Here is a 22,984-nt window from a genome sequence, read left to right as displayed (position 1 = left end):
ATTTTCATTATCTTTAACAGGAACTGCGTTTGCATGGTACGCCACTTTACCTCCTAATTCCATTTCATCATGGGGGGATTTAGAACAAAAATTTCATGATCATTTTTTCTCCGGTGACTATGAGTTGGATTTGGTAGATTTAGCGTCGTTGCGACAGACAAAAGATGAATCGGTTAATGATTACATCCGGAGATTCCGAGATACAAGAAACCGATGCTTTCAAATTCATTTAGCAGAGAAACAGCTAGTAGGATTAGCTTTTAATGGTCTGCGATATTATTTAAAAGAAAGATTAGAAGGCATCCAATTCTTTACACTAGCACAATTACACCAGAGAGCTTTGGCTTGTGAAAGCCGAAGCAAAGAAACTACTAAAACAATTCGTCACAACATACATGTAGTAGAATGCGACCAAAGTAGCTCAGAAGACGAATCAGAAGAGGTGTATGCTGCTGAAATGGTTTGGCCAAAGCAGGCCAAATCTTCGGCTTGTGTCTCCTTACAGCCGGTTCAAAAGAAACGGCAAGAGGAGGTTAAGTTTACATTTAATGTTGGTAAGTGTGATAGAATATTTGATGAATTACTCAAAAATGGCAACATTAAAATAAATCACACTGTTCCATCCGCCGATGAGCTAAAACGTCGTGCATATTGCAAGTGGCATAACTCATTTTCTCATGCCACTAATGATTGTAATGTATTCCGTCGACAGATTGAATCGGCCATTAACGAAGGACGATTGAAATTTCAGGAAATGCAGGTGGACACGGAGCCCTTTCCAATGAACATGATCGACTTTGAGGGCAAAAAAGTCCTGACTCGGCCAAACACAGCCGATGAAGGCAAAGGCAAAGAAATAGTCATCGGCGATGCAAGAGAGGCCGATGGGAATCATAAGACTTCTTGCAGAAAAGTGGTGGCCGAGAAGACTCCTGATGGAGGGGAGACCTTGAAGGTGACCATCACAGCCTCTGGCACTGGGGGGCAAACGCAGACAGGGAGACAAGCGCAAGAACCCATTCTGCGCATCACGGACGGTCCGCCATCCAGACGCGGACTGTCCGACGCTTCTCCGGACGGTCCGGCGAACTCCAGCGGACGGTCCGGCCGTGCTCAGGACCCGCAGCAACCACGTACCTTCAAACCACGACGACCCGAGATAGGTACGTGGAAAACAAATACATTTAAAGCAGCTGGTCGGCTGATCAAGCCTGGCCCGACTTTCGATCAATTGTTGTCCAAATACGTGAAAAAGAAGGCCGGCCCCAGTGACCGGCCACCAAAGCGATCCCGCTCACCCATTCATGAGCAACGTCAGGTCAGGCCGATTGGACCACCTGACCAATCGGAAGAAATGAAAGGTCCTATTGTACAATTGAGACCTAACATACCGACATGGATCCCTCCACCCCCTTATCCATCTATGCCATATCCATACACATACTTACCTCCACCATATGTCCCAAATCAAATGTGGGGCATGTCACTATATTCATTTGGGATGCCACAGTACCTCGCCTGGGGGGCACCCCAAACATCCGTTTTTGATAGGTTGGCGCCGCCAGTGCAAGACCGATTGAGCACTGCTGAATCTGGTCACCAGGCACAGGCCCAGCAAGATTGCCGGACTACTCGGCCTCCTAGGCCGACCAATCCGGCAGGGGGGGCATATGCCTGTAGCAACTCAAAGAACAACAAAAAAGGACATCATCAAAATAGGCACTGCAGATGTTGTCATACAGGGAGACAATAAAGGGCCGATGATTTTCGGCGAATCGGCCAACACAGCAGAAAAGGATACAGCTACCATCAAAACAGCTGATCCAAAATACTCCATGCCTCGATGGTGCCCAGCGGGATTGACACGATCCCAAAAGAGAAAATTACAGCGCCTAAGAGCAAAGGAGAGCCAGGAGAAGGAGGCGGAAAAGACATTTAATGACACACATCCACTATACCCGCCACCGCAAAAGAAATGGAGACCGAAGGCCATTGAGAAAAAACAAACGGCCACAGAAATAGAAAGTCAATCTGCACCAGGCGCAGACCGTCCGGCCTCTGCGCGCGGACCGTCCGCCGTTCACCAGGAAGTCTCTGGACAACCTGCACCAAGCGCGGACCGTCCGGCCCCCACACGCGGACCGTCCGCCGTTCACCAGGAAGCCTCCAACGACACGACAACATCAATGGAAGAGGACGACCTGCTGGGAGAAGACCTGGTCGACTACGAGGCTTCTCCAGAACGCCCAGGTATGGATGTAAATATTATTACATTTTCTGCCGATTGTACTATCATCGGCGACGATGAACCTGTTGTTGCCCAGTTTGATTTTGGTCCTAAAGAAGCCGCCTTTACTAAACCAAAGGAATCGGTAAATCATTTAAAGCCGCTCTTCGTGCGCGGTCACATTGATGGGATACCGATTGCTAAGATGTTGGTAGACGGAGGGGTGGCTGTAAATCTAATGCCTTATTCATTATACAGAAAATTAGGTAAACAAGATGACGAACTTGTCAAGACCAACATGACCCTCAGCGGTGTTGGAACTGATAGTTCGATCAAAGCCAGGGGAGTCACGTCCGTTGAATTAACCATCGGGACTAAGACCCTTGCTGCTGCATTCTTCGTCGCTGATGTAGAAGGAAATTACAGTTTAATTCTAGGCAGAGATTGGATTCACGCCAATCAATGTATACCTTCTACATTACATCAAATGCTAATACAATAGGTAGGCGATGACATAGAACAAGTACATGCTGATGTATCGGCCTGCATCGCTGTGGCCGATGCCCCTGTACTCTGGACTTATGAGACTGCTACATGTCTCACAGGAGTAGATTTTTCTGATTATCAATTCATAAGTATAGATAAGAAAGGTTTCATTCCTGTAATGCTAGAGCCGATGGAGAATCGGCTAAATACTAAATAAAGTTTAAATGATGAATACACACAAAACTCATGAGTCTCTGGCCACGGACAGTTCGGTTTCCAAGGCCAGATGGTCTGGTCTTTCACAAAAGGGTTCGGACTTTAAGACCGAACATACATCACAGCAAAAGGACAGTATTACGGATGATCCGGTCCCCGAGACCGGAGAGTCCGACGTCACACAAAGATCTTCTAATTCCTCTGTGGGAAACATAATAGAGGAATTCAGAGATCTTGATAAACTAGGACAGGGGTTTACATTGGCCGATCCTTTGGAGGAGATTGACATAGGAGATGGTAAAACTCCAAGGCCGACTTTTGTAAACAAGACCCTGGAGACCGATCCTAGAGATGAGATGATCGGTCTATTGAAGGAACATTCAGATTGCTTTGCTTGGAATTATACTGAAATGCCTGGATTAAGCCGAGAGATCGTAGAGCATCGGCTGCCTATTAAATCTGGTTTCAGACCTTTCAAGCAAAGAGCTAGAACATTTCGTCCAGATCTTCTCCCACGCATCAAGGACGAAATCCACCGGCTGCTAGAAGCTGATTTTATCAGACCTTGCAGATACGCAGAGTGGGTCTCCAATATTGTGCCGGTGGAGAAGAAGGAGTCAGGTAAACTTAGAGTATGCATTGATTTTCGCAATTTAAATAGAGCAACTCCTAAAGACGAATATCCCATGCCCATAGCCGACACATTAATCAATAATGCATCAGGAAATAGAATTATTAGCTTCCTTGATGGTAATGCCGGATATAATCAGATTTTCGTGGCCGAAGAAGATGCGTCTAAAACGGCCTTTATATGTCCAGGCTTCATTGGTTTATTTGAGTGGGTTGTCATGACATTTGGTCTGAAAAATGCTGGTGCTACTTATCAGAGGGCTATGAATTTGATCTTCCATGAATTGTTAGGAAACACTGTGGAAGTTTACATTGATGATATTGTAGTCAAATCGGCTGAGTTTAGTTCTCATATAGCTGATTTGCGCAGAGCCTTTGATAAAATGCGTCAGTATGGTTTGAAAATGAACCCACGTAAATGTGCTTTTGGAGTGTCGGCTGGTAAGTTTTTAGGATTTATCATACATGAACATGGTATAGAAATAGACCCTAACCGAATCAAGTCTATTCGGAATGTGGGACCTCCGTCCTGTAAGGTCGAGGTACAGAGGTTTCTCGGCAAGGTGAATTATTTACGAAGGTTTATTTCTAACCTAGCCGGGAAGATTGATGCGTTCACCCCTATTCTTCGGCTTAAGAATGATGCCGAATTCGCTTGGGGGGCAGAACAACAAGAAGCATTTGATCTCATCAAAAAATACTTATCTTCGGCTCCCGTATTAAAAGCACCACGAGCAGGAGTACCATTCCGATTATACATTGCAGCTGAGGATAAGGTCATTGGGGCTGTTCTGACACAAGAAACCGAGGGGAAGGAGCATGTGGTGACATATCTAAGCCGAAGGTTGGTGGATGCTGAAACAAGGTACACTTTTATTGAAAAGTTATGCTTATGCTTGTTTTTTGCATGCACCAAATGTAGATGTTATTTACTGTCTAGTCATTGCACTGTTTCTGGTCAAGCCGATGTGATCAAATACATGTTGCATAACCCAATTATGAGTGGTAGAATTGGTAAGTGGGCTTATGCACTCGTAGAATATGACTTGGCCTATGAACCATTGAAATCTATGAAAGGCCAAGTCATAGCGGATTTCATTGTAGAACATCGGGTTAATGATATTCATGAACTAGACATGTCATACCTCACTATTACTCCTTGGACTTTATATTTTGATGGATCGGTTTGCAATGAAGGGCAAGGAATTGGCATTGTGCTTGTTTCACCAAGTAATGTCTCCTTTGACTTCTCTAGCCGATTGAAAACTTATTGCACTAATAATCAAGCTGAATATGAGGCCCTCCTATTCGGCTTAGAACTTTTAAATGGTATGGGAGTAAAACATGTGAAGGTATTTGGTGATTCTCAGCTGATTGTCCAACAAGTGTTAGAAGAATATCAATGTTTTGATGGTACTCTAAATAGTTACCTTGAGAAATGTTGGAGCATAATTCATTCTTTTGACGAATTCAGTATTCGGCATATCTCTAGAGTTGAGAATCATAGAGCTAACGATTTGGCACAAGATGCATCAGGTTATCGGATAAAGAGAGGAAAGTTTCACAAAACTGAAAATCTGATAACCGGTGCAAAGCCAAATTCCCAGGTCGCGGACCGTCCGCGTGATGACGCCGGACCGTCCGGGGTTACCAGAAATGTTCTTTTGATCAATTCGGCCGACAATGAGGCCGATGCAAGTGATTGGAGGACACCTATACTTAATTATCTACGAAATCCCAATATAAGGACAGATAAGAACATTCGGCGAACAGCTTTCAAGTATGTTTTGATGAGTGATGAACTTTACCGCCGAACAGTCAATGATATCCTGCTTAAGTGCTTGGGCCCAGATGATGCTATATTAGCCATGGCCGAAGTACATGAAGGAATTTGTGGTACTCATCAATCAGCTCCAAAGATGAAGTGGTTGTTGCGAAGGTCTGGTTTTATTGGCCTAGTATGATAGCTGATTGTTTCAAGTACTACAAGGGTTGCCAAGTGTGTCAAAAATTCGGCGACCTACAGTTAGTCCCTGCAGCCGAATTACATCCTATCATCAAGCCTTGGCCGTACAGAGGATGGGGATTAGACTTTATTGGAGAAATTCATCCTTCATCATCAAAGGGGCATCGGTTTGTGTTAGTTGCCACTGACTACTTCACCAAATGGACTGAAGCCGTTGCTCTAAAGAACATGACACACAAGGAGGTAATTGAGTTTATAACTGAGCATATTATTCATAGATTCGGCATTCCCCAGACCTTAACTACAGATCAAGGTACTTCTTTTATGTCAAAGGAGGTACGTGAATTTGCTGAATTATACAGAATTAAGCTGCTTAATTCATCTCCATATTATGCTCAGGCCAATGGACAGGCCGAGTCTAGTAATAGGACATTGATTAATTTGATAAAAAAGAAGATATCTGATAATCCTAAACATTGGCATAAGATTTTATCTGAAGCTTTATGGGCTCATAGGATATCTAAACATAGGGCTACTCAAGTGTCTCCTTTTGAGCTTGTCTATGGGCAGGAAGCAGTGTTGCCTGTGGAGATAAGTTTGAATGCTGTCAGGTTCGCCAGACAAAATGATTTAAATGCTACTGATTATTATAATTCAATGATGGATAATATTGATGAGGTGACCGACAAGAGGATGATAGCTTTGGGAGCAATAGAAAAGGACAAGATCATGGTAGCCAGGGCCTACAACAAGAAGGTCAAAGCAAAATCATTTCAAGTAGGGGACCTGGTGTGGAAGACTATTCTGCCTCTAAGGAATAAAGAACGGAAGTTCGGGAAATGGTCGCCAAGCTGGGAGGGTCCTTATAAAGTAAAACAAGTGATGTCTGGCAACGCCTATTTGCTACAAACATTACAAGGCAAGGATTTACCTAAGGCTTTGAATGGGCGTTTCCTCAAACAGTACCATCCTAGTATGTGGTAAGATGCCTAAGAGAACCGATGTAATCTCATCGAGTTATTTGCTTTTGGTTTGCTCAGCTCCACCAAAAGGCAGGGGGGCATATGTTGAGCACCAAAATGAGGTGCGGATGGTCCGCGCCTGTGGGCCGGACGGTCCGCGCACGCGCAGAATAGATTAGGGTTCCGAGTTTTGTGCTATGTTTTTTAGCTATATCCGCGGAATTAGCTCGGAGTCCGGTCGTGTAAAGGGTCCAGCCCCCCTCCTCTATAAAAAGAGAGGCCTACGGCCGATTTGTGATGAACAATCGAATCAATACAACTTCTATTCGCATTTATTTCCAGTACAATTAGGAGTAGTTCTAGTCTAGTTCTAGTTTAGCCTCTCGATCCCCAAATTCTTCGCCTCTCTTCGACTCTACGCCGATTGGAGGAGTCTAGGTCGGCCGGCCCGAGCCTAGACAACCCCTAGGATCTCCTCCCCGACGGGGTCCCTCCCGGGAGCGAGATTCAGGCCGCCGCCGGCGATCTTCCGCCGCCCCTGCACACGCGCGGACCGTCCGGCCCCAGGGCGCGGACCGTCCGGCCGTCAGGCAGGAAAACCTAGCCCCTGCGCCAAGTCGCGGACCGTCCGGCCCTAGGCCGCGGACCGTCCGCGCCTGACCAGAGAGCACCGCCGCCGGTTCTTCTTGAGTATTTGGCGCTCCGAAAAGGCGTCAACACATTCAAATCTGTAAAATTCATAAATTTGGCCTACGATTTATCCGAACGATCATTCCTCTAAAATTTCTAATTAAGTTTTCAGATCATCTGTTTTAATTTGCCACTGTATTTCTACGAAATTTCTATATTCTTTCTATTGATATGCTTTGTGTTCTTGCGTTTCAAATTAAAGGAGTCTATTCATGATTCCACAATGATGTCTTCTCTCTATTAGGTCATGTACAATTCTAAGGCCATTCTTAATGATGAGTTTCAATGCACTGTTTTCAATACTGCCACATTAGATTTAAACTAGTTAATCGTATATATAAAGTTTCATCTTCATAAATCTATATACTCTCCCATGAAACTCTTTTTATATCTCTCCCATTAGTTATACTGTTATGTCATTGTTGGTTACTTGTTTTCGATTGTTGTATAGAACCAAAAACAAGACAACACAATGTTAAACAGTAGAGGCCTTCGTCCTTGAAGGTATTATCTTTTCGGGATAAAGATTCAAGGACAAAGGTAGTGATGGACACTTATTTTTGAACCCTTCGGGATGTCAAAAATAAGTCAACATGAATTAGTACGTTGCATGTTTCTTCATTTAACCTTTCTTCGAAGGTCATATGAAGGAAGAAGGAAACGAACAAAGAACTTGTACATCTCTAACCAGAATAGAAAGTGCAGATAATAAAGAACAAGTCTAACTTATCTGCATATTCATCTCAAATTACATTCCTTGTAGTGTGATAAACATTACAAGCATGCCTTCGGCTTTACACGAATTACGAATGAGAGCTCGAATATGGTTTCAGAAGCTGAGAAAATGGGAGTCTTCTTCCTCCTCCCCGAAAAAGGTGAATCTATGCATGATATTGTTCATCTATTTATAGGGGAGAGGTACAACTTTGCATGAAATTACAGGTATGTCCATAAAGCTTGCAAATATGATTTACAAATGACACAAGGGTAGTATTGTCTTCTATCTTTATCATCTTGACAACATGATCTTGCGAACATCTTCTCCCGACCTTGTTTGGCTCCTGTCTTCGTCTTCCCGTATTATTATGACAAAGCTAATGCCTTCATCCTTTTCTTGATTTATTCCGAAGGTGGCACTGCCGAAGCACCTGCAATAATTAGAGATGTATCGGGAAATAGTGGTTAACTGTGTTTTTTAGGACCTTCGAAAGACGAAGGCCCCCAACAGTATCCCCTCGCAGTATTAGTTCGTTTTCTCGCAACGAACTCAGACTGCAAAATAAACGAAGGCCTTGGACCGAAGGTCCAAAAAAAACTTTTCCGTCGCTAAACAGCAAAATTTCTGAAATGTGGGGGCCACTCTGCAGTGGTAGTTTGCATATAAATAGAATGAACATCGTAAAATATTTATCGTGTCATTCAGTTGTTTTGTTGCTTTGAGCCATTGAGAGTTACACTTGTTGTAGCTTTGGTTGTTTTTAGTTTGAGTTAAGATGGCCGAGGGTAGCAAGAGTGAATAGCTTGCGCTTGCTAGATTTTACGAGGCCATGGAGTTAAGCAACACTGCGAAGATCACTGACGAGATATTGGCTGGACTGTCGGATGACTCTGAGGATAACGAGGAATTTGATTTTGATTGTGATGCTGATGACGCCAAAGAACGACCTTGGAGACCAAGCCATGTCAACTTTGGGAAATCAACTGTTAAGAGAGGTCATATTGAAGCTATGAAAGGTAAATATCTTCACGATGTTTCCATAGTGAGGCCCGGTGAGGAGAGCATTGTTCCTCTTCCCGAAAAAGACGAAGTAGTTGTTTACCAAAGCTTTTTTAAGGCTGGGCTACACTTTCCTCTCCACAAAATGAGTCATGTCTTATAATTTTCATTGAATAAGACATAAGATTTATAAACATCCATTGTATCAACATGTGTCTTAGTTGTGTCTTTTACTTAAAAACCACACCATGGTCTTAGGGTTGTACATGTTCTAAAAGACTGTATGATATAACCCTAAGTCTATGGATTATTAATGCAGTTAATAGATAATATATATGAAGAGTCATATATAGAGTTGTATGTTTTTCAATTAACCACCTAAAGACATCTGAAGAGACCCCATATTAATTGGGGGTATATTAATTAGGTATGTACATTACCTAAATTATACAAATCTATTGACACTTATATAAATTTTAATATTACAAATGAAGTGTATTATTTAAACTTTTAAATATAAGCTTTATGGATAATGACATTTTTATTAATTTTACTGTTTGCATATTACTGATGATATGTAAATGTTAAGTTCAGTTATTATTAATATGGCTAATTATATTGAATTAAGTACTTTTATTTTATTTTATATTTATAGAAAAAAATTCTTGAATATTTTAATCTACTTATTGATAGCATACATTTTATTATTTTTTTAAAAGTGTTTATTAATAGTCAATTGTCTTTATCTACATGTGTTATATACTCACATTTAAAATTACTGCACATATAATAATTTTGGCTACTAAAACTATCGATAGAGTAAATCTACACTTGTTATTTTTTAAATCATGTAGGTATTCAATGTGATTTTGAATCAAAAATATCTGTTAGGCGAGATTATGTTGAAGCAAATTTAATCGAGTCACTATTTATGTCCTTGAATGGTACATGTTAGTGAAATCTATAGGGTGTGTCATCTTTATTATTGCCTATACAAAATCTAAAAAACCATTGAACCTTTGTTACTTCCTTTATATAAGACTAATCCAATCATCTTATTCGAGAGACATATTCTAAGCTTACTTTAGGCACATAATATTCGTTAGAGAGGCTTCACATCATGTCTTAAACAATGCACCAGGTAATTGCACTTTGACTAGCCCAAAGATACAAAAGCAAATTATTCATTTTTGTGCCATATAAACTAGAAAAAAATAATTGAGGAACTTGGAGATGAGCCCTATGCAATTTTAGCCAATGAATCAAGTGACATATCACATAAAAAACAACTAGTTGTATGCTTGTGTTATGTTGATAAACTTGGAAGGCCATGTGAGCATTTCATTGGAGTAGTTCATGTAGATGATACTACTTCTTTATCACTTAAGGAAGCAATCGAAGGTTTTCTTATTAGTCATGGATTGAGTACGACTCAGATTAGAGGTCAAGGTTATGATGGTGCTAGCAATATGAAAGGGGATATTAAAGGGCTAAAAACATTAATAATGCAAGAATCTCCTTGTGCTTATTATATTTATTGCTTTGCCCATCAACTCCGACTAGTTCTTGTAGTTGTTGCCAAGGGAAATACTCATTGCAAGACTTTTTGATCAAGTATCTATCTTGTTGAACATTGTTGGGGTTTCTTGCAAGCATCATGGTATGCTTCGAAATGCTAGGCTTGAGAATGTTAAGAAATCACTAGTGTGGTGAGCTTGAATCAGGGAGTGGATTAAATCACGAGATGGGTTTGCCTAGGCCTGGTGACACTCGGTGGGGCTCGCATTACAAAACTATAGGTAGCATCATCACTATGTATTCCTCAATCCAGGATGTGCTCATTGATCTTGGTGCTGATATTGCACATAAGGATGATTGGACGAAGATTCATTTCGTGCTTGGAGCATTTGAACCCTTTGAGTTTCTTTTCTTTTTGCACTTAATGTATGTTATTTTTGGATACACAAATGAGATATCTGAGTGTTTCCAAAGAAGGGATCAATATATTCTTAATGCAATCTCACTTATTAATGTGGCAAAGAGCGAAATGCAGTAGTTGAGGTCACTTCTTTTGTATTACACATGGTGTCGAAGTTCCTACTAAGGATGGTGCTTATGTGCCTTATGGAAAATCAGCAAGGTATGCCCGTGCCCAAAACCAAAAAATGGTGATCATTTTGGAAGAGAAGTATACATTGGTGTCATTGATCAAATTAGTCAAGAGCTTGATAAGCGATTTGATGAGATTAACATGGATCTACTCTCTTGTATGTCAGCCTTTAGTCCTTCCCACTCCTTTGCTTCTTTTGATGCACAAAAGGTACGTAGATTGGCTGAATTTTATCCTAACGACTTCTCCAACAACAATTTGCTACAACTAGAATTGCAACTTGATAATTATATTATGCCATGCAACAAGATGAACACTTCCAAGGTCTAGACAACATTGTTGATCTCTCGGTTAAGCTTGTTGAAACAAAAAGGCACAAAGTGTATGATATGGTGTACTTGCTTCTTAAATTGGTAGTGTTGAAAGGGTATTTTCTGCATTGGTTATAGTGAAATCAAAATCACGAAATAAGCTAGGTGATACCCCCTCTATCCCAAAAAATAAGGCATATATTTTTTTTGGAAAAGTCTTTAAAGTGAAACTTTGACCATTAATTTCTTTTAAAATATGACATAAAAATACAAATTAAGCATCATATTAAAGTATTTTTAAATTACAAATTTAAGTATGTAACATGCACACACTAAAAATATATGTTTTTTGTTGAATTGTTGGTTTAAGTTTTACAATGTTGACTTTTCTAAAAATATGTGCGCCTTATTTTTTGGGATGGAGGGAGTACTATTTTGGATGATTGTCTACTCACATTTATTGAGCGAGATATTTTCTTCCAAGTTCATGAAAATGATATAATTGAGACATTCATGTCATTGAGAAAGCGAGGATCAACAAGTAATATTGTAAGTATCTTCTATATCTATATCTTAAAGTATTTGTATTTCATTTGAACAATTTGTATCAAGATATGTCGTTGTACTATATATGGTTTTACCGAATTAAAATATTGTTTTACCGAATTATAAATGGTTTACCAAAATGCATAAGACATTTTTTGCATCGCATACCATGTAGTCAAATCCTAGGTCCGCCACTGAAAACAGTGTTTTACACGGTCATATACACGATCTGAGCATGGCCTCAGCTTATATAACGGAAAACCTCGATTGAAAAAGAAACTGGCAGAAGTCTTTAATTTAAGGACTAGTTTGAAAACTTAAATGCCCTTCGAAATTCTCGATGATTGAGGTGAAAATTAAGCTAATTTTCCCCTCAATTCCCAAAAATATCGAAAGTGATTTAAATTTCCAAACTAGCCCTATAAAGTCTATATTTGAAGTGTAGTACGAGGATGTGAAAAGTAATAGTAAGAGCATCTCCAACAATGCCTCAAACTAGTGCCTCAAATTGAAATATAGGGCTCTACAAAGGAAAAACTACTCCAACAGTGCCCCATTTCATAAAATTTTGTCAAAAAATTATAGGGCACCCTCTCAAGTGACTCAAATATACTACACCGTAGTGGCCTGCCCTATAATCTAGATTTGGGGCTTTACTGTTGGAGCGGAGTGTTTTGTTGGTGCCCTAAATTCTATAAAATATACTTATTTTCAAATTATAGGGCATTTTTATAGGTCACGTTGTTGGAGATGCTCTAAGGTTTGATTTGGTGACAAGGGGATACCGGGAGGATTGGAGGAGATTGAGTGGAAAATTAACTAATTTTCCCCTCAATCTCCTCCAATCCTCCCGGTATCCCGGGTCACCAAATCAGCACTAAGAGGAGAACGGGAGCATGCTGAGATTATACTATGCACTCCAGTACACGAGGAAGACGAAGGCGGTAAACATTTTGTGCCTTATGCCTCGAGAGTTTGTAGTTATGGAGCCCACTATCCATCGGATTAGGAGTCCAACCTAAATAATGGCGTTGTCCTGCTGTTAACAGTACTCTCAGTTGTATGGATGACTAGGTTGGCAATTTATCACTGGTTAACAGAATTTTCCAAGCATTTTTTTACACAACATGCCAACTGTAATTCGTTCTTTACAGATGAATTTTCTTTTGATGTCCACGTGCGTGCTGCACTTGCCTGTCCACTGGTCCCAAAATGATTTTACTAAACTGAATACCAAAACCATAGATGGGCACTGAAACTAAAACAATACCAAATCAATCCTAAACTCAAACTGAAAGAGATGCCTGAGAAGGAAAAAAAAAAGGAGAACCAAATCAATCCTAAACTGAAACAGAGATGCTTGAGAAGGAAAAAAAGTAGAACCAAATCAATCCTAAACCAAAACAGGTGATGAACACATATTTCGCACAGATGAGATATTATAGACAATCGATTTACATCCGGGAAATGGGATTCTGTCAGTCCCCAGTTGCACAAATGATGAATATTTGCACCCAGGAAGGCTGCTACTAATTACACATTCCTTAAGCCTGTAAGTAGCGATACTCATTATTCGCCTGCCTGCCCTGCACTCGCTCAAGTCATCTATATGTTACGTCAAAAAACAAAGACCCGGGAGATGAGGAAAGGATGGATAGATAGCTTTGGCTACACAAGATCATCAACGAAATCAAGAAAGAACGAGCAAAGGGATGCAGCTGCGCAGCTGCGCAAATGCCGGTCGTAGACGATCACTGGTGCATCTTGGTCGGTGGCGCCGGGTATCCCACCGGCAGGACATAGGGCGAGTGATGGCCCGGCGGGAACATGACCGGCGTGCCGACGGCCGCCGGCGCCACCATGTGCCCGGCGACCGGGTGGCCCATGGGCGCGTGCCCGTACATGCCCATCGGCGGAACCGGGTGGTGGTGCTTCATGCCGCCCGGCCCCATCGGCATCGCCCCCGCCGCGGTCGGGCCGCCGCCCGTGATGGGCGCGCCGGCCGTGGCCACCTCGCCGGCGGTCACGCTGGTGATGTCGTGGATGCTGGAGCGGCGCCTGTCCCGGTTCATCGAGTTGAGGCGGATGAAGTATTTCTGCGCGTGGCTCGCCACCTGCGTCGGCGTCCGCGAGATGACGAAGTTGCGCGAGATGCTCCGCCAGTCGCCCTTGCCGAACTTGTCCAGACCCAACAAGAACAACCTGCCACCAGGCACCAACACAACAGCATCATCGATCGATCCATGTTTTTAGCATGAAAGATGCAAGCTTTATTTGAAGGCAAGAACGCGTGGAATTTTTTTATGCTACGGAGCGGAGTACGAACCTGTGCTCCTCTTCCGTCCACGGCACGCCCTTGCGCCGCTCCTGCTCGGCCTTAGAGCAACTCTTCCCCGCGTCAGCGCCGACGCCGCCCTTCCGTTCTTCGCGTCGGTGCCCGCTCCCTCCTCCTCCGTCCTTGGGCGTGGAGGGGCCGGCGGCACCGGAGCCCTCGGGCGTCGCCGCGGACGACTCCTCCCCAGCGTAGCGCGGGAGCGGGATGCGGCCGGCCTCGATAGCGGCCACGTCCTCCACCAGCGCCTCGTAGTGCCGCCGCACCTCCTCCGCCGTTCGCGCCGGCACGCTCGCCACCAGCGCCGTGAACCAGCCATCATCAGGCGGCCCGTCGGCCGGCGGCGCCGCGGAGGCTGCCACCGCGTTCTCGAACGCCTTGTCCTCCTCCCGTGTCCACGCCGCCGTGTCCGTCGCCAGAGTGGTCATCGCAGATGTCTGGTCCGCGGGTGGTGGGGCGCTCTCTCTGCGACAGTATAGCTTCAGTGGCAGTGGCGGAGAAGGGCAATTTCCCGGCGGCGGCGTGGTACGATTAATAGCGACACTAGTCTGCTACCTAGCCTCCCTAGCTCGCTGCTCGCGCCACCATATCCACTGCTTTGACTCGAGGGAGCAGGAGCAAGCGGATGGAGGATGAGAACGCTAGAACGACACGGTGTGTGTTCCGTAGAGAGAGAAGATAAGGTTACCACGACGTAGTTCTAATAATGAGTTCTTGGATATAGCGTCCCACGTGTAATAGGCCTACAGCAGGATTAAAGAACCATTGTAATAATAAAACATAATTAAATATCTCAAACATGCCATCTTTATATGCTAATTCTCTTTAAAAGTTTTTTTCAATGATTCATGGGCTATCACCATTAACCACGCGAAACAGAGAAATCTCCGACGGCCGAATTATATCCGACGGTTTCCTTGGCGACCGTGGGACGTATGGTTATATCCGACGGCTTCCAACAGCCTTCAGACGTATAGGTTATTTCCGACGGCTATCAAATAATTGAAGTCGTCGGCTTGTCTCCAAGCCGTCGAATATAAGTGATTTTAAGCCAAGTGGCATCCGATCGCGCCATTTCATTTCTTATTCTCACAACTCACAGTGAGCCACTGCCGCCGTCGCCACGCCTCACCGGAGCCGTTGTGGGAACGTCCGCCGTTGGAGCCCGCCTCGTCGGCTCCCACGCCCGACGCCACCGGCACCCGCCTCGTCGGCTCCCGCGGCCAACCCCGCCGGTGGCCGTGCCCGACGCTGCCGGCGCCCGCCCCCGCTGGCTCTCGCGCATGTCCCGACCCTGTCCGCCCCTACGTCACCCATCGTCGGCCACGCTGATCCGCGCCATCGGATAAGTGAGTATTCTTATTTTATAGTACAATTTTGTAGATGCATGGATTGTTTGCTAGTAGTCAATTTTTAGAATTAAATGATTCTTATTTAGTTTGTTATGTCCCACAACCGGAATTTTATTATGTAATTAAATTATCTTGTTTTAGTTCATTTAGTGGTTCTTAGAAAATTTAAATGTATAATTTTCGAGGGTGATTATTATGCCTGTTGGGGCGAAGGCGAACACGTCCCCCTCGCTTGACGACTGTCACATCAACATACACAAGACTGAAGGCCCCGCAAGCTAAGCTTAAGAACGACGCCCAAGCGAAGGCTCAAGATCTCCCTTCGTCTCGGCGAGCCGAACCAAAGACCCTTAAAGGCTTCGGGGCACGGACGATCAGGACTTCGAAGACCCTACGTCTCGACCTTCCTCGATGTAAAAAGGGGCCCATGTACAATCCGGCCCATGTTGTAGGGCCCTGCCCGTTGGCCGCCGTGTGGGCGGAGCGGGTCGGGCCACATCTATAGTAAAGCATGCTGTAATGACCCCGCTGTAACCCTCCGAGAGGGAATATTCTGGGGATGAACTAGGTAACTGAGGGTCTAATTGTCCTTGACAGGGCCGAGCGGTCCCTCAGTTACCTATAAATACCCCCGCACTATGACATTGCGGACGACAGAGAAAAACAATGTGGCTCTAACGTTTTGTGCTTAGCGGCATCAAACCATTTTCCATTCCCTCGTTGTCGGAATTTGCTGCCCCCAGATTAGCAAGTTCCAACAATGCCCTCGGAAATAAGGTCATTTTATATGATTTGTCACCCATGACAATGTATTTCGTATATAATATTGTATTGGTGGTTTATTAGTTGAACAACGTAATAATGTATGATGGTTCTAGTTATTCATAGTGTATTGTAGTGTTAATAAAACAAAACCTAGACGTCACTCGTTTCGGCCCAACACACCTTACATGTGGCGTATGTGAGGTGTGTTGGGTTCGAATTGCCCCTTTATTGGACAACCTCGGGGTGACCGACAAAGCCCGTGTTTATGACAAAGGCATGTGCTCCTGCATAGTTTTAGCAGCATAGCCCATCTGTTCTCCAATTGCACCATTTTCAGGCATGCGATTGGAGAACAACGGGGTTGTGCTGCCGAAATTTCGCAAGAGCACATGCCTTGTCATAAACACGGGCTCGTCAATCACTCCTGGGTGGATTTAGGACTTATCCTTTCCTATAGATGTAGGGGCGTGATTTACTTATCTAATTAAGTTAACATCTCGTATCTAGTATGGTGGAGGATCGTCGATGAATGTATGAAGGTTGGAAAAGGAGAGGTGCTCTATCAAGTTCGTGGGTTGCCAAGACTGACGCGTTTCTCGACCATGCTTGTGCTCGGTCAGAGACCAGAACCGATGTTGAGAGTATTTCATTTGGATTTCAAAGTTATGCTCATATGCTTGCGATTGAACTGAGTCCATGGTTTACTGTACTAAGTCCATGGTTTACTATACTAAGTCCTTGGTTCACTCTTATAGGTTGGGTATTTTTGATTCTACGATTGATTCTAGGGAGCTGAAACGCTATGGACGGCAGTTCACATCCTCGTCTTTGCAGGCGTCTCGTTCTCGATCATCCACACAAGACATAGAGATTGCAGTGTTGCGTCAACAGGCAGATTATCATCAATTAGTTTTGAGACAACAGATGGAGTACCAGAGGCAGCAAGCTGAGTATCAGAAGAAGAAGGACGAGTACTATTCGAACCTCTTGGCCTAGAATCAAGCTCTACTCTTGGTAAGTTGAAGTAACATTTTGTTCGTAACAACTAAAAACACATGATGTGTACCTTATTTTCTCAACAATTGTTTGGATCTAATTTGTAGCAACTGGCACAACAAGCGGGCGTCCCGATGCCAACATATGGGACGCCACCTTGCACTGCCGCCGCTAATGCTGCCGCCTCCACCTCCACCACAATTCCCTGTGGTATGTACATATATGTGTGTGTGCTATGTTCATATATGACCTTATGTGTTCAAATGAAGAATTTAGTGGTTACTATTTCATGTGCGTGTGTTACAGGGCTTTGAAACACCTCCCGCTTCAGTTGTCGCACCTGGAGATGCGTCTGGTCAAGATGACACCTCGACTTCTTGGGTGAACAACATTTTCAACACTAGAGTCTAGCCGGAGGAAGTGGCTACAACTCTAACCAACCAGATGACGGATATGTGTGACAATTGTTGAACTGTGTTTGATTTGGAACTATGTCAATGTTGATGTCAAAGACTATGTCAATGTTGATGTCAAAGACTATGTGAATGTCGAACCATGACGGTATTATGTGAACGATGTTGAACTATGTGTGATGGATGTTGAACTATATGTGATGTTGCAATGTGTTTGTAAATGTGAGTTGATGTTTGATAATGTGAATTGATGTTTGTGAATGTGTGGTTGTATATGAAATCTGTGTATTTTTGTAAATGTCAAAAATGAACAAAAAATAAGGATTTTTTGCCCCTGCTAGAAAGTCTTATGCCCGACGCTTTTAATATAACCATCCGACATAACGACGGGGGAAGGGGAACGAGTGACCGTTAGGGCCGTTAACTACCGTAAATGCTGACGGTCCTATACGACCGTCGGACATAGTTTATTTTCGATGTCCAATGGCCATCAGAAATTTTATGTTTTATCGTTGTGTATGGATTCCTGTGTTCGGTGTTCCATAGGCCATGTCATCGCGTTTTAATTTTTTCCCAATTCTTTGTTTTATTTTTACCGATTCTTCCGTTCCAAATATGCCTTACCCGTAAGGCTTCAAGTATGTGTAGGGATATATACATCATTTTGCGGCTTGGTTTAGATCCAAAGGTAGCCGTCAAAATGATTTTTTATCCTGACTTCTGTCTCAAAAGAGAGACAATTTTAATTTATTTTGGAGAAAAATGATGCTTTTATGAGAGCACTACTATAATGCTCGTACATTGCAACAATATACAACCATATTTTATGACGAGAAGCGAGAAAGATAGAAACAGATATGTGCTTCGCGTGTGATGCATGATGGTAGTTGAAGTAGTAGCTTTAAAGAAAAGAATATATTAAATAATAAGAACAAATATTATACTTCATTTTAGCTAAAAATGCTAAAAAGTATGAGTTGGAAAAAGTATGATCCCTTTTTATAGCTCGCTCGGTCATTCGTTCTCTTTCAGCTAGCAAGTTTGTACTATGCGAGAACGCTACGCTGCGTTCGGCTTTCGGTCGTGTTGGACTTTGGTTGTTTTCACGGCTCACCTGTGGGGTAACGACCCACTGATAGGCGAGAAGCATGTGAAAGAAATAGACCTACGTCCTGTTGTGATGGGTTTGGGTTGGTTTCTCACGGCCACTGGTAGGTGACAAACATGACAGAAGAAAACAAATGTATGCTTCGCGCGTGATGCAAGACGACCATCGAAGCTGGTGCTTTAAAAAGACACTACACCCACGTTCCATTCTTCCTAAACAAATCTTCATCGTCTTCTTGCTTTCAATTTGGTTTCATAAAAGATTTTTTTCTTTTTAGGATTGATATATATTCATAAGAGGACATATGCACGATGTTCTTTGTTTCCAAGATAAATAATTATAAGGGCATCTTCAAATTCTTGGCATATACAACCTTATTTAATATGGAGTCTCTTGAGTGGTCTCTAGGGATGAGATGAAAAAATATAAGAGACGAGCTCGTCTCTATACGACTCTCTATGCATATTGTCTCTTAACTGCATTTATAGCCTAGGGGCTCAAGGTTATATCACAAATCTCTTAGGGCGTGTTTGGTTATTTTCAATCCGTATGGATTGGAGGGGATTGATATGGATTGAGAGAGATTTTGACTTACTAGGGATTGAAACCCCCTCAATCCATATGGATTGGGGTAGAACCGAACAAGCCCTTAAGGGTCTCTTGTACTTGGAAAATCGAATCAGTGTCTCAGGGTTATACATGACCTATCAAAAAAATTGTTATTCTTGCAATAACTTCTACAGACATTGTACACAATTATAGCCCACTCAACATTTTTGGCAAGCAAGAAATTGAAAATAGCGAATGAGCATATTTAGAGATCAAATTAAAGAAGTTATTGAAGAGTATTTTCAGTAAAATCTGTATTCTTACCAATGTGGAAGGATATAAAGAGTCTCTTGGAGTTTCTTCAAACCAAGTCAAGGATGAAGATGAGGCACGAGGGGTCCTTTACCAAACCCTAAATTTACTTTTTTTTATTAGACTCTTAAAGACCTACCCAGTTTGTGATCCAATTAAAGAGTAAGTGGCCCACCTATTGACATTTGTACCCCCTAATCTTAATTCAAGCTTCATCCATGGACCAAGTATACCATATGCATTTTTGGCATGGAAATATTTTATTAGGTTGTGTTTGGTTCAGGAATGAGAAGCGACATGATAGATTCATTTTACTTTTTCTAGGATGTGATGGCTTTATATCTGTTGGTCACTTGTTCTCAAATGCTATATATCAAGAACAAGGCAACACAATCGTTAGTCATTATGGACCTTCATCTATCTGAAGCATTATCTCCTCATGGATATAAAGCTTCGCCAGACGAAAGTCAGGAAGGACATACCTTCATCATTTAATATGTGAGTAGGAATGCGAAAGGATAAATATGATAACTGTATCTTATTAATTGATTTATTATTATATTCCATAAAGTAGAAATGAGTATCAACAATGTTAATATTACATTGATACCTACGGCTTGCTCGAAGGTGTGGATGCAAGAAAGTGAATACAATCCAGCGTGAACAGTATGGGGTTACTGTTCATCTATTTATAGGCACAGGACGCAGCCCGGGTAAAATTACATCCATACCCTTAAACGCTTATTTACATGCAACTAAAGCTAATAAGGTCTATTTAGTCTTTTACTTCTTTGCTTGGTCTGAGCCGAAGCTATTGAGCTTCGGCATTCTGCAACGTTGCTTGTACACAAAGTCTTCATCTTGAGAAGCAAAGCCGAGGTTGATGATAGCTTCGGCGAGCCTTTGTATTATCTTGCCGAAGGTGTTTTGTCCTCAGGACCTTCGGTGGAGAAGAAGACCCCCAACAGTAGTCCCTTCGTTGTGCTAGATCGTTTTTTCGTAACGAGCTCGATCCGTGAAAAACACAAAGGCCTCGGAATGCTAAAGGTATGAAAACACCTTCCCTGAGCTTGTTGTCGAAAAACAATTAAAATATTTCGGGCGTCGGCCGGTCCACTGCTCAGTCGGTGTAGACGGTCTGGCAGCCCGCCATCTTCCCCTGCAACATTATATAAGCAGACAGGTTGGTGAGGAGTTACCACAACATTCATTGCCATCGCACTGTTGTGCTGTTAAAAATTTTAACCGAAGCCGAAGCTTTCTGGATTGCGCTTTCCAAACACGCTCTTCGTCATTCGAAGTTAGCTCCGTCTTAAGGAACTGCAACACTTGAAATGACCCGAGTAAGATCCACTACCAGGGTGTCCCATGAGGGAGATGAGGCTGAAGTGACAGAAACAACGCCAATATCGGAAATGATGAGGCGATCAGGTCTAGTTGTGTCGGAAGGAGCTGTTGCCGAAGGTGAAACTGCCAAAGCTGAGCAGATTGTAGTTGAGGACAGGAGTGGTGATGAAAACGAAGAAGACAACAGTATTACCCATCAAAACCCAGCCATATTGAATTCGGAAAATCCACCGTATCAGAAGAGGACCTAGTTATGATGAAGATGCTAGGCTATTTTGGGGAAGATGAGAGTAAACTTATTCGCTTTGCTGGCGAAGAAGTGATTCTGGAGCCGAAGGAGGATGAAGTTGTTGTATTTAAAAGTTTCTTCAGGGCAGGACTTCGGTTTCCTCTATATGATATAATAGGAGAAGTTTTGAAAAGGTTTGAAATATATCTTCATCAGGTCACACCGAATGTCATTGTCAGGCTAAGTGTCTACATATGGGCTCAACGAAGCCAGGGCAAAAGTGCCAATGTCGAAGGTTTCTACCGAGTGCATGAGTTGCACTATCAGACGAAGGCCAGAGCTGATGGTCTCACAAAAACTTTGGATGCTATAATTTTTCATACCGAAAGTATACCAAGGCCCCGGTGATTGGCTACCGCACTAAGTGGCCGACCGGGTGGACAAGCGAATGGTTCTACGTGAAAGCTGATTAGAAGAAGAGGGAAAACTCATGACTATGGTTATGAGTCCTCTGAGGTTGAGCTTCGGGATGACAAGGCCATTATGCAATATGCAACACGGCTCCCCATGTCAGCTGACCGAAGTTGAACTCAGAGTGGTGGCTGCTAAAATTAGCACTAGGGACTTAGTGCAGGAATACCTGGCAAATAAAACTGTCGGCGTTTCGAGACCGGGGGGTCCCTAAGCCGACGAGTGAATGTCGCTGCGTGCCCCAGCCCAGATGGGTCGAGCGCGTGGGCGAGCGCGAAGGGGGGAAGCGAGGTGGCCGGAGACGGGCGTGAGAGAGGTGGAAATCCCGCGGCCTTCGTGTTCGTCCCGCGCCCAGGTCGGGTGCGCTTGCAGTAGGGGGTTACAAGCGTCCACGCAGGAGAGGGAGCGAGTGGCCTCACGAGAGCGCCTGTCTCGTCCTCGTCCCCGCGCGGCCAACCCTCTCTAAGAGGGCCCTGGTCCTTCCTTTTATAGGCGCAAGGAGAGGATCCAGGTGTACAATGGGGGTGTAGCAGAGTGCTACGTGTCTAGCGGGGGAGAGCTAGCGCCCTAAGTACATGCCAATGTGGCAGCCGGAGAGATCTTGGCACCCAGCTGGTGTGATGTCGTGGCCGTCGGAGGAGCGACGGAGCCTGGCGGAGGGACAGCTGTCGGAGCGGTTGTGTCCTTGCTGACGTCCTCCTGCTTCCGTAAGAGAGCTGAGAGCCGCCGTCGTCACAGAGCATGCGGGGCGCCATCATTGCCTATCTGGCGGAGCTAGCCAGATGGGACACCGGTCTTGTTCTCTGCGGCCCGAGTCGGCTCGGGGTAGGGTGATGATGGCGCTTCCTGTTGACGTGGCTGGCCTGCGCCCTAGGTTGGGCATCGTGGAGGCTCCTTCGAAGCCGAGGTCGAGTCTGTCTTCCGTGGCCGAGGCCGAGTCCGAGCCCCTGGGTCGGGCGAGGCAGAGGTCGTTCGGCAGAGGCCAGGGCGGAGTCCGAGCCCTGGGGTCGGGCGAAGCGGAGTTCGTCGTCTTCTGGGGCCGAGCCCGAGTCCGAGCCCTGGGTCGGGCGGAGCGGAGTTCGCCGTCTTCCGGGACTTAGCCCGAGTCCGAGCCCTGGGTCGGGCGGAGCGGAGTTCGCGGTCTTCCAGGACTTAGCCCGAGTCCGAGCCCTGGGTCGGGCGGAGCGGAGTTCGCCGTCTTCCGGGACTTAGCCCGAGTCCGAGCCCTGGGTCGGGCGGAGCGGAGTTC

At 44.0% G+C, this 22,984-nt stretch overlaps 1 protein-coding gene across 1 annotated transcript; it reads right to left on the bottom strand.

The window, feature by feature from the left end:
- Window positions 1–13,372: 13,372 nt before the first annotated feature.
- Window positions 13,373–14,790, bottom strand: LOC107275231 (Duplicated homeodomain-like superfamily protein). Its single transcript, NM_001320486.1, has 2 exons — window positions 14,188–14,790; window positions 13,373–14,063 (listed from the first exon to the last, which is right to left on the bottom strand). The coding sequence occupies exons 1-2, from the start codon at window positions 14,619–14,621 to the stop codon at window positions 13,613–13,615; spliced, it is 885 nt and encodes a 294-aa protein (NP_001307415.1). The 5' UTR covers window positions 14,622–14,790; the 3' UTR covers window positions 13,373–13,612.
- Window positions 14,791–22,984: the final 8,194 nt, after the last annotated feature.

Source organism: Zea mays, chromosome 3, assembly GCF_902167145.1.
Source record: "Zea mays cultivar B73 chromosome 3, Zm-B73-REFERENCE-NAM-5.0, whole genome shotgun sequence".
Lineage (NCBI taxonomy): Eukaryota > Viridiplantae > Streptophyta > Magnoliopsida > Poales > Poaceae > Zea > Zea mays.
Note: the sequence above shows the minus strand (reverse complement) of the source record. Positions and strands in the feature narration are given on the sequence as shown.